Genomic DNA, 13,264 nt, shown 5'->3' with positions numbered 1-13,264 from the left:
CATCAGTTTTTGGGTTTACAGATGGTGTTATTCATACAATTAAATCAACATGGCCTTAGGTACTATTTGGGTAGGGAAAATGGCGTATAAAAAGAAAGTTAAATATGGTATACAAGAAAAGCACACGGAATACAACATAAAAACCAAGACTGACGTCTGACAAAGCTAGTTCAGTTTTAATGTTATAGCAGTGAACATTCTATTACTGCAAGAAATGTCGCATTTACCAATACTAGTATTTAATACCAGTAAAGTTCAGTAATGTTTTGTATATAAACATCACTGGACACAAAAATTGTAAATGGAATTAACGTCCTTGACTTTTATTGACTACTATTGTAAAGCCATGGATTGTGTACAAGGTAAACATTACCCAAATTGTGGACTAAAATTGGTGACTACAGTTGATAAATCCGACTTTTCGTGCAGTGTATGTTATTTTTTGTTACTGTCATACAGATATCTTTATTATCATAACCGAATGCTACGAACCATCTAAACTACATAATTTACATACAGGAACCACCTGTCCATTATCTGCAAGATTACATCATATAAAGTTTCTGTACCTACTTTTACTTTATATATTTCTTTATTTTATTTTTTGCTGCTGTTTACTCCGTTGTTTATTAATATATTTCTTTATTTTATTTGTTGCTGCTGTTTACTACGTTGTGTATTAATATATTTCTTTATTTTATTTTTTGCCGCTGTTTACTCCGTTGTTCGTTAATTAGGACTACCTACATGTTTCATCTGCTTATAGAGTAGGAAAACAAGACCTTAAAATGATTTTTACATGTTGTACTTTATTTAACACACTTGTAAGATGAGAATCACAGTAGATCCCATTAAAATAGCATTAACAATCAAAGCCTTGAAGGCTTGAATAGTGCCTGCTATGGCAATTTGGGACTTAATAGGACTTAGTATGTAGTTATGGGACAAACCAGTAATGATGATAACTGCAAGCTAAAGTTTTCTCTTGTTTGTTTCTGAAAAATCTTCATTTATTTACATTAGTATTAAATGTCTCATTTCATCAATTTTTAGCAACGTCACAGAGGGAGGTAATGACATTTTTCATTCAAGTTTCAGAATGATCAGTCTAAAACATTTTTGTACTCAAAAGAATGGTTTGGTTTTCCGCAAGCTACATGTTTTGCTTTTGTATCGAGAATATCTAGAAATAAGGATGTAAGTTTTTTTTTCTTTAGCAACGTGCTAAGAGGGAGGTAACGTTTGTCATGTGTACATTATGACAATGTTATTAGCAATTTTGTCCAGACAAAATATTTGTACATGTATATATTTCTACATGTATTACATGCCATATTTGAAATGGAATCTGTTCTTGAATGGAATAAAATTCTACATAGAAAACACGTTTTTTCTGACATTTACTTAAACCGCAAGTCCTAGCTTAATCAACGAAGCTATAATTATTGAATCTCACCCCAGCAATGGAATCACGTTTTCCTAGGTGCAAGATCAACAATGTCTATTTAAAATCAAAGTTTTCTTTCACAGAAGACTTTACTTCAAAAAGCTACAATTATTGAATCTCATCTCTGCTATGACATCACTTTTTCCTGCGCTTATCATTAGACAACAAAATGTCTTCAGTAAGAGACCAGTTCCATTCATCCATATTTCCTGAAAGCAATATTTACACGTGTTGATTTTGATATCACAATTTCTTGTAGAGGCACTTTCTACCCCTTATCATACCACATGTTTTTACTTCACAAAGCTACAATTATTGAATCTCATCCCTGCAATGGCATCACTTTTCCCTACGCTTAACATCATTAGACAACAAATTGTCTTCAGTAAGAGACCAATTCAACATTCATCCATATTTCCTGGGTGCAAGATTAACAGTGTCTATTTAAAATCTATATTTTTCCATATCATCTGTCTGTCCAGAGTGCAAGATTTTAATTTCTTAACCTGTGACAGGGACACTTATGAAAACATTATTAATGTTGCCTGACCCAGGTCTTTTTGCTATTTATAACATGGTTGGATGTAGTGCAGATATAACAAGAGTATCTTTGCAAATAAACCCATGTGTGTGTGTGTGTGTGTGTGTGTGTGTGTGTTTGTGTGTGTGTGTGTGTGTGTGTTAGTGTGTGAATGAGAATTATTTGAATAGCTAGTATCAAAAGCTTGCTCTCTGTGAAGTCACTCGTGCAACAAGTTTGGTAAAGGGTCAAATTTACGCCTTTTCTCAACAGGCAGTAAAATGTAAAACTTTAGCGTGCTAAGGCATCAGATTTGTATGGGTTGATGGGTTAGGCAGAAGGTAGAATGTTAAACAAGGATCTTGTTAAGGTATGCTGTGATCAGATGATATATCGAAACACTCTGACGACGATGACTTGTTCAGTTTGCTGACCTAACCTTCATTAACTTAGATACACTCATGTTTAGCATTTTGGACCTGTGAACTTGACGTTTGCTACCACGCTCAAACCGTGCCAGTGCATGACCTTGAGAAATGGCCATGGCCATGGCCCCTTTTGAAGCCTGTTGACATGACATGTTTGGGTGATTTGAGACTGTTGGGTGTTCAGCTGTGAGTGCAGACTGGTACTTTGTGCTAATCTAATGTCTGTCGGGCTGGGTAAGGGAATTGTTGTTGAGGTTTTATTGAGGTTTATTGAGGTAAAACTCTCCTTTAGCTGCCCACCCGAAGGTGGTAGCTATTCTTCCAGGAGAGGGTACATACATAACAATACATACATAACAATACATCACGTACAATTACATATACATTTACATTACATAGTATACATTACAAGTGTGTAACAACGTATGTGCTCTACTTGTTCATGTCCCTCATGTGTTTTAGTAAGTCTTGTTTGAACTTCTCATGTGATGCCACTTTTTGCAGCCCATGTGGTAGAGAGGTCCATGCTGCAGTAGTTCTGTATGTGAAGGCTTTTTTAGTGCTGTTTGTTTTTGATTTGTCTAGTTACCTTCGCCAAGAAGGTTATGTTTTCAGAGGCGTTCGTGTATGTGTGTGTGTGTGTGTGTGTGTGTGTCTGTAAACACGATAACTTGAGAAGGCCTTGATGGATTGTCTTGATATTTGGTAGGTGGGTAGGTCTTGATGAGACCTCAAAATGATTAGATTTGGAGCCCCCTAGCGGCTTGTTATGGTACTGCAGCTAAACTTCCGTGTAGCCCTGTTAGGTGCTGTGTCATGGGTTCCCGCAAGGTGGCCTTGTTGGTCGTCCAGTGAACAACACCACTGTCTTCTGATAATGTACGCTACAAGCAGTTCTACCAGTACCACCCCTATTCATCATCATCATCATCTGGTCGAGTTGGTGTCTCGGACTTCCATGACCATCTCCCTCCACTTCTCTCGGTCCTCCATAGCTCGAGGGAGGTCAGCTACATCGCAGTGTGTATCGTCGCAGAGTTGTTGTATAAATGTTTTACAGGGTCTGCCTACCCTTGCATGTCCATGCTTTGGTGTCCATAGAAGTACATCACTGATGATTTCCCCTTTACTTCGCCATGCATGTCCAGCAAACCTGAGTCTCCTTTCTCTGATGACCTGAGATAGAGGTCGTAGGTCCCCGTATAACTGCTCCTTTGTGGGGTGTTCCTTCCATGAAGTGTTAAGAACTACCCTTAGCATCTTTGTATATGTTCCGTCTAACTTTTTCTCCAGACGTCTTGTGAGCGTCCATGTGTTGCTCCCATACAGCAATACTGAAACTACAGTCGCTTGGAAGAATTCACGTTTCAGCTTATTTGGCAGGGGGGATTTCCAGATCACTGATAGCTTGTCAGTTGCCGCCCAGGCTTTTCTAATACGAGCACTCACATCATTTTCAGTTGATGAAATGTCACTACCTAAGTACGTGAATTTCTCAACCTGTTTAATGCTATTTCCATCGAGAGAAGCGATGTTTCCGTGTTGGTTGAATGTCACAAACTCTGTTTTGCCAGCATTGACATATAGACCAATACCCCTTGCTGCTTTTTCTAGGCAGTGTAAAAGAATTTCAGCTTGCTGGATTGTGTTACTGAAAAGTGCAAGGTCATCAGCAAAATCTGCATCGGTGAGATGCCTTGCAGGGTATCGCCGAGATCTTGCGTGCTCTAGGATGAAACCATTTTCTTGTATTTGGTCGACAGATGTCCGTAGTACGTAGTACCCCTATTACAGTTCCCATTATGATGATTACCACATGTGGGAATCTCTCTTTCACAGTTTCATTTGGACAGGGACTACGTGTACTTGTACTATGATTTAGGGTTAACCTTGTTGTCTCGATCTTAGGCTGTCTAGTGGTCAGTGCCATCTTCTCTCTCGTAAACAATGTACTATTAGGAGTCCTTGTGGCTTGGGCGTTTTCTGCACACACGGCGCCACCAAGAGTGCTGGACAAAGGCACTGTGAAGACACGTTTGTAGGTCTCCTCTCAAAACAAACATGTGAGATTGAAACATTTGAGGCAACGCTCTAAATTTAACCCATTCATATTCAGCTATTTTTGTCAGCTCCCAGTAACATGAAATACCCAAAGCAAGAATCCAAATCAAGACTCCAAACCCCTTAGCCTACCCCCCCCCCCGTGCAAAGACTCCTTAACAACAGTTTGACTAAAGTTCTGCTTTAATCTTACAATTAGTATTTTGCAAAGCATGTATTTACTAATTTTTTCTTTAAACATTATTTATGCTTAAAGCATGCAGAGACATTCTTACATTTCAAAATTAAAGACAAGTTATATGCATAAATGCCTGTTGGTACAAAACAACATATAGCTCATCACTAACAGGTTACAATATTAATATGCATATAGTGCTAAAGTTACAAAGTTGCTTACACGAAAACCATTCAAACAAAAAAAGTATCCACAACTCAGAGTACGAGATACTCAAATTGATATTAAATTGAGCTTCACGCCACTCAAAAATGCAAACGTACTATTCAAAGTTTGCTAATTAGCGGTTCACCCAATGATAGCACGGCAATTAGTGGTTCAACCAATGGAAGAGATGCTGCATTTGTGTCTGTTTATTTCGGATTTCTATCTTTCAGTAGAGGTGGGTGGGGCTAAGGGATGTTTTGAATAGAACTGACGATGCTATCTGCCGAACCGACAATTGCTATCATTGGCTGAACCGCCAATCGCCATGCTATAATCATTGGTTGACATGCGCATATGGAATGGTTAAACACGCTGTATGTTAGTTGAATACATTTTACATTATATATAGCTTTGGGGAACATAAAAGCCAACGTCACTTAAAATACGAGTAAGGTAAGATTAAACACGTCGTGTGTTTGTTGATACAGCCTTTGGGATTAAATAACCCAGCGTCAATTAAAGTACTAATAACGTAAGATTTAACACGTGTAGCTTTCATATAGCTTTCGGGAACATATAAGCTAACGTCACTTTAAAAAACACGTAAGATTTAACCCTATCTAGGCCGGGCTTTTTTGAGCAAGATTTGACGGGGGGGGGGGGGGCTCTTTTAAACCCCCTCTCAGAACTCGCTAACGGTATGTCGTATGACTACCAAATTTTCAGAGGATGGTGTACAAGTAAAACTTTATCATATCTACAATTTTTTGTCATTATAACGTAATATGACGTCATTATGACGTCATTAATGTGATTTTATTGGCCAAAACCGTCTAGATAGGCTATTCCCTGAAAACTAAATGGTATACAACATAACTTTACCAAAAGTGTTTATGACAGAATATTAGGGTGTACTAAGTCTTATGTTGCCCATAGCAACACTCATACATATTTAAGATATCCGCCATCTTGGATCATCAATGTTGAATTTTCAAAAATAGTTCTTTTCGTGATAAAGCCTAAAATACATTGTAAACATACTAAAAACCTTCATTTAAACCTTTTTTGGAAAAAGAAATGGAAGTATTGATGAAATTTTAAGGAAAATAACCTGTATATACCTGTTCTAATGATATGGTCCGCCATCTTGGATTTTGGCCAATGACGTCATCAAATTAGCATAAATTATGCATATTTAATGATAAAATTTACATAAAATTACATGGGATGTTATTAATATTAGAAACCATGAGTAACTTGACATAAAACCCATAAAATTCTATTGTTGAAACAAAAATTACTAAATTTAGCAAAAAATGCCTGTCAGAAACCCGTTGCCATGGCAACACAAAAAATTATTATCTTATTCCAATGATAGTAAATTGTTGGCAACAATATTTTAGGAAAAGTCACCAAGTTTGGTCGTTCTAGCCCTAGCCGTTCAGATGCTAGGTGACATCAAAGTTGGCGCGGGCACTTTTAGCCCCCCCCCCCCCCGGTCTAGATAGGGTTAAAGTACGAATAAGGTAAGATTAAACACATCGTATATTTGTTGAAGAAACGCTACGTTTCGTACAGCTTTTGGGATTATATAACCCAGTGATGATTACAATGCTAATAAGGTAAGATTACACACGTCGTTTTTTTTGTTTTGTTTCTTGAATAAACGCTACGTTTCATACAGCTTTTGGGATTATATAACCCAGCGTCGATTACAATACTAATAAGGTAAGATTACACACGTCGTTTTTTTTTGTTTCTTGAATAAACGCTGCGTTTCATACAGCTTTTGGGATTATACAACCCAGCGTCGATTACAATACTAATTACACACGTCGTTTTTTTTTTTTTGTTTCTTGAATAAATGCTACGTTTCATCACGGCGGTCTGTCACTACGGTATTCTTTCCCATTGCTAGGCGCGTTCTAAAAGGTATCGGGTTACAAGACGCTATTTTGGCCGATTTTGGCCTACCAGTAAAACACTTGAAAATAAACAAAAAGGATTTAATGGCAAATTTCGTCAAATTAAAATGAAATTATTGCCTTAACATCCATTCAATATTAGCTGTTTATGTTAAATCATTGATTTTTCAAAATTTCGCTCCGAAAGACGATTATTTTCGGGTTTCCGACCACAAGTCATGTCATGTTTTTAGGCAAACATCGTTTTAACCTGGCTACGTATATTACCCCAGATTCCCGATTTTTATATTTTTCGACGACTAGGAATAAGATCAAAAATCGTGTTTTAGGGATTTTTTAATTTCTGATTTTAAGTCGAGTTTTTGTCGACATATTGGTGAAAAAATGATTTGTTTTTACATTTTTCGCACTAAATTACCCATAATTCAAAATTGAGGCCATTTTTCAAAAATCCCTAAAACACGATTTTTGGGACAACCGTAACGGTCATTTTGAGCCGTGAATGGGGTATGCTTGACTTTCCATGCTTGCAGGTTAAAACGAGTTTTGCAGACATGTCATGTCGACCAAAAGTCTGCATTGTGTTATTCATACTGGCGTAAAGAATCATTACAGTATTCAAGGTCACCCAAGGATACGACAGTAGCTTCGCTACATGTTACATGTCCACAAAACAATGATAGCGGACATGTACTGTCCACGAAACTGTTTGTATCTATAGAAAAGTGTTGTTTTTTATCTGTTGCACGACACGGAGGCAGAAAGGCTTGTTTTGCCGTTTTATTGTAAATGACCGCAGGTGACCCCGAAATAGAACGCGGGTTCGATTCGAATTGCCCAGATCGAACACGATCGAACACAGTTCGGGTTCTATGGCATGTGGGAACTTTGCAACCCAGATTTTATCACCGTGCATACAGCTTTTGGGATTATATAAACCAGCGTTAACTAAAGTACGAATAAGGCAAGATTTAACATGTCGTATGTTTGTTGAATAAACGCTACGATTAGAAGGGCTTTTGGGAATATATAAGCAAGCGCCACTTAAAATGCACGTATGGAATAATTAAACACGTCATATGTTTGTTGAATAAACGCTACGTTTCATACAGTCAATTATATAGCTTTTGGTAACACATAAGCTACAAAAATACTACAATTATGTTAGGCGTTGAAAGGAAACAGAGTTCTAGGCACAGGCTCTCGATGATTTGATGTACCTTTAGGCGGTATCTTTTCGGTCTTGTTTTAAAGTGTGCGTAGAGAAAGATTAAACATAGCTGATTAATTTAGTCATGTTTCAAATTTGACTTAAGTTTTAAAACAGAAATACGAAACATTTCCCGTAGCTTTCTGAGACATATAAGTTCAATATGCCGTAATACAATACATTTATAACTGCGAAAATCCTTCATAAAGATTAGGTTTCATTTTCAGTAGACTTTAATCGACCTTAAAGTTTGCTGAAATATTTCCCTGTCTTTAAAGTCTCAATACGGATTTCGTAAATTTTGCTTAAATATCTGTTTACGTGCTGTGTTGGAGCAAAGATATTGTCTTCAATATGAAAAATGGTAAGCTTTCGTCTCTATTGAAAAAAAAAGTCTGTAAGAAAGTAACTTCTGCACCCTGAAAAAAAACGAAGATGGTTAGAGGAATAGGGGTAGGTTGTGGGTGAACGGCGGTGGTTTCCTATGGTGTGTTACACGTCTCCGTCCCTGGGATGTTAGGTAGTGTGACGGCGGGGAGGGACGCACACCGTGGTGTGTTACGTGTTCCCTCCCCTGGGATCTCCCACGGCCAGTAGGTGTTAGGTAGTGTGACGGTGGGGAGGGACGCACGCCTTCGCGTGTTACGTGTTCCCTCACCTGGGATCTCCCACGGCCAGTAGGTGTTAGGTAGTGTGACGGTGGGGAGGGACGCACGCCTTCGTGTGTTACGGGTTCCCTCACCTGGGATCTCCCACGGCCAGTAGGTGTTAGGTAGTGTGATTCGGGGAACGTCCCCTGAGAACTTCCATGACCCAGAGACACCAGGGGATGTGAGGAAGGCGATGTGAGCCTCCGTGACCTCCTGACCTCTTGATAGAATCCCATCTGTGACGTTGGCGTACGTCCTCACACTTTGGTCTGTATCCTGGGATACTGAACCCGTCCTCAGATTTCTGCGGGCTCTTATACCCTGGAACTCGAGGAGGGCCTTTCTATAAATGTTATCACACTGGGCTTTGTTCTGTTCAGCTGACCCATATGTGACCATAGATCTTCTAGACCCATGTCTGTTGGAATTCGTTGTGACATCCAGGGAGGCCCATCGAGTTTGCCCACTATCTGTGACAACATGAAGGGAAATACCCGCAGGATTAGCAGAGAAAGGCATGAGATCGCTCTTCTCATCATCTAAGATCACGCTGTAGGTATGTGCTGGGGCAAACAGGGGGCACTGTGCAGCAGCTTCTTGTTCTGACATCTCCCAAGATGTGCGCGGGAGAGGCGGCAGGGGGCGCTGCGCAGTGGCCATGTGATCGGGGATCTCACTATAGATGGGTTCAATAGACTGTAGAACAGCCGGCAATGACCTACAGGATGCCGCATCGTCTGAGGCGTCCCCTGGCCCGCGAGTGCGTGAAGGGAGGGAGGCTGACCGGACCACACCGGAGATTACGTCGTTGTGCGGGAGACTCGGCAGGGGCCTCTGAGCACAAGCTAAGCCATCAGGGATTTGGCTGTAAGTAGGCTGGACGGAATGCAGGGCAGCGGGCATTAACCTACAGGAAACTACGTCATCTGACGCCATCCTGCCTGAACATGCAGGGAGGGAAGCTGACCTAAGCAAGTCGGGGAAGGCAGCCCCAGGCGGGACGGTCCAAACATGTGCACCGTCACTGTCCCTCTCATCCTCGCACGTCCCTGTGGAGCACAACTTCTTTACCAACACCACAAGGGGCGACAAGACCAGACCGGCCACTGCCGAAACAGCAACAAAAACAGTTATAAGAACATGATCTGTTGCCGGAGGCTCCTCTGGTCCAGATGTGGAAGTAGAACTCACTTGCAGTGTAGAGTTGTCTACCATTTCTGAAGATGTGAAGTCTCTCTCTGTATGTTCAGTGTAGTGTGTAAGGGTGGTAGAGTGGTCAGTGTCTGTTCTGTAGGTTGTTGTGTGTGTCTGGTGTTGGTCCTGAGGAGTGGTGACGAACAACGTTTTGTGTTTATCTTTGGTAAGAAGAATGCAGGTGATGTTCCTTGCATTGTCCAGGTTGGTGTTTGTTATGGTTGTGTGGGTTTGACTGTACCCAGACTCTGTGGTGGTGACTGTGTTCGTGCCTTGTGTCTGGACAAACGACATGCCAACACCTTCAAAGGTTGCGTTCGCTTTAGACAAGGAAACCAGTCGGAAGGTTGACCTTCTCACTAGCCCCATTGCGATGCCTCCATCGTATTCCCACACCTGCCTGCACTGTTCAAGTGTGTTAGTCTCCAGTTTGTCTGTCAGAGAGTCGTCAGTGGCCAGGACAACTACAGGGGTCTGGATGGAGATCGTGCTCAGAGAACGATGCAAAATGTCGCATGCGAATGATTTGGGCACTATGTCATAAAGCATATTGTTGGATGGGTCAAACACCCACCAGAACGAGAGTTCAGTGGGTACCCCATGCTGGCTGACACAGAAGAGGAACCTGGGCACCGCCACAACCAATGTTGCTGACCATGTCATGGCATTGGCTAACCGATATAGACTCCACATCATGTCATCTGGCCTAGCATCATGGGCAGATGGCAGCATACCACTGCTGATATGGAGACTTCTCAGCCGAGACTGTCCTCTGAACACATCTTCATCCAAACTCCACAGATCATTACCACTCAGATCTATCCAGGTCGGCTGTATGTGTTGGAATGACGTCGGGGAAATGCTTTTGATTTTATTCAATCCCAGGTTAATGACCATGATACTTTTCATCCCAAAGAGCCATCCAGGGTCTACAATCTGCAACAAATTGTTCTCTAGATCCAAGATAAATAGACGGGTTAGTTTGGCGAAACTCCCTGGCTCTATCTGCTTGATGCGGTTGTTTGACAAAGTTAGCGACATGAGATTCTTCAAGCCAGTGAACCATGTCGGTCTGACATTTGTCAACTTGTTAGAAGTTAGGGACAGTGTTTGGAGACTGGAGAACCCAGCGAAGGTGTTGTTCTTCACATCAGTGATCTTCGCATCCACCAAGGTCAACATAAGGACCACAGAATTCTCAAACGGGGCCAGGCTGTTTGCAGACAGGACGTGGAATGGGTGTCCTCTTATTGCAACATGTCGGGCCCCGGCAAGGAAAGGGAACGGGCTGACAGGAGCAACACCCTGTTTCAGGACCTCACACACGACACATGTGCCCGACACTTCCATCTGTCCCAACTTGCCATTGAGAGGCACACACACTCGCCATCCAGCTACCTTATTACACAGACGAGAAGGAGGGGCATCTGATGCTGCACATGTAGCGATGACAAGAAGCAAGAACAACATGGCTGCGTTCTCCCTAGTACCGCTGATTGCATGCATCTTGTCCATTTGTATCTTAATCTTTCATGCGAGAAGCTACGTGTCACTCACCTGAAGTATGTTTACTTGGTCCACAGATCTGGACGTGCAGTCAGTGATCACCTTTCAGTCTGTTAAGCACCTCTTCTTTTCCCGTTTGAACAATATTTGGTACATACGTGATAAGCTTTGCGCCGCTTGCTGGGGTGGCGTCTGAACGATAGCTTCTTGGTGTTATGTTTATGAATTTTGCAATTGCCGTATTAGGGTTCTTGTTCTACAAGAGCTGCGCAGAACCATGCTTCTAGATATACAGACTAATTTTATGAAGTAGCTTATGAATAGTAAGTAATACTCTTTGAACTGTATATTTTGCTGAAACAAGCCAATCGGCACTGGGCTAAAAGCCAGATTTCCGTTTTGGATATCTGTGTACGCGAGCCAGGAAATCCCAAGTTTCCGCGGGTTTGCACCGATTTCCAATTTGCAGACGCGGCGTGTCCGCTGTGGGAAACTTGTGGAAATCGTCAAAAACTGTTATGTCCCAAACTGTGCCCGTCCCATTCCGTGCCTGAGCGGGCACTGAACGGGACACAGCCTGACTGTCCCAAACCGTGCCCGGAAGCGCTGTCAATCATAGTGATTGGCGGGAACCTAAGCATAATTATTCACGCCCACGATTTCTTATATGGTTAGATTACGTGAGATTTTGCGAGTCTGTGTACAGCATGTGCTTTCAAAACGCAGTTTTCTCAGTCTTATGTTTGGTCGACATGAACTTAGATATTAATATACAGAGACTAGTTAATACAAGAAAGAAACTCGCTTGGGACACATGTTATGAGAACTGTGTTTAGTCCCCTAGCTTAAATAATACGTGTCCAGAACTGTCAGGCACGGTTCTGGATAGTCCACCGCGTGTCCCAGAATGTAGATTTTCCCCAGGCACGGTTTGGGACACGCGCCGAGTGTCTCAAACCGTGCCATACTTTGGTTTCAGGTCGTAAGAACCCTAGAATTCGGCTTGTTTCAAATTTGAATAATCCTCCTGTCAATACCAGAATACTTTACACTATTGACATGATTTTCCTGTCAATAATGCAGAATTGTGCTCTATTGACAGAACCATCCTGTCAATAACAGAAATAAATGCACCATTGATAGGATGTTCTGTCAACAGTATATCTTTTTTTCTGTTATTGACAGGACCATCTTGTCAATAGTAAATTTTTTTCTGTTATTGACAGGAAAAACCCTGTTAATAGTGGACAAACTTGCGTTATTGGCAGGACCATTCTGTCAATAGCAGAAAATGTTCCACTATTGACAGGATGATCCTGTCAACAGTGCATTTTTCTGCTATTGACAGGATGGTCCTGTCAATACTGCAGGGTTTTCCACTATTGACAGGATGGTCCTGTCAATACTGCAGGGTTTTCCACTATTGGCAGGATGGTCCTGTCGATACTGTAAATTTCTTTTACGATTGTGGTGCTGTAAATAGACTTAAGCGTTTCATCAACGTGTCCTAGCTCGGAAATTTGTGTAAATCTGGCTTTTCGTCCAGTGTTACATCCGCACCCATTTATTGGTTGTCATTTCAGTAAGACGTTTCCAAAAGGATATTCCTAAATGCACTGGCAAGATGTATATTCATTTTCCTCTGCATCACTTGTATAAATTGTCTCTTACGTACGCTCTCATTCGCAGCAAACCAATTCGTCTTGGGATTAGAAAAAACACTGTACTGTAGATTGGTTTTCTGACTACATAAACTGAGCCTACGACATGACGTCACCTGAAATCCTGTTGTTATGAATGCGGAAATTGAACAAAAAAAGAATCCTGTCTCTGGAAACACAAATGGACCCCTTAAAACATGCTTCTCTCACATAATGCATTATGAATATAGGAAAAAAAGACAAGCCAGCATTATGGCTATTTCAACAGTGCAAAATGTAT

General features: G+C 41.1%; 1 protein-coding gene across 1 annotated transcript; it reads right to left on the bottom strand.

The window, feature by feature from the left end:
* Positions 1-8,455: 8,455 nt before the first annotated feature.
* On the bottom strand, positions 8,456-11,332 carry LOC109468304. Its single transcript, XM_019766556.1, has one exon. It carries the CDS (start codon positions 11,330-11,332, stop codon positions 8,456-8,458), a length of 2,877 nt encoding a protein of 958 aa, XP_019622115.1.
* Between the last annotated feature and the right edge of the window lie 1,932 nt (positions 11,333-13,264).

This window comes from Branchiostoma belcheri, unplaced genomic scaffold (genome assembly GCF_001625305.1).
Source record: "Branchiostoma belcheri isolate BF01 breed outbred unplaced genomic scaffold, Haploidv18h27 scaffold199, whole genome shotgun sequence".
NCBI classification, from domain to species: domain Eukaryota; kingdom Metazoa; phylum Chordata; class Leptocardii; order Amphioxiformes; family Branchiostomatidae; genus Branchiostoma; species Branchiostoma belcheri.
The sequence above is the reverse complement of the archived record's forward strand: the minus strand, read 5'-3'. Positions and strand labels throughout refer to the sequence as shown.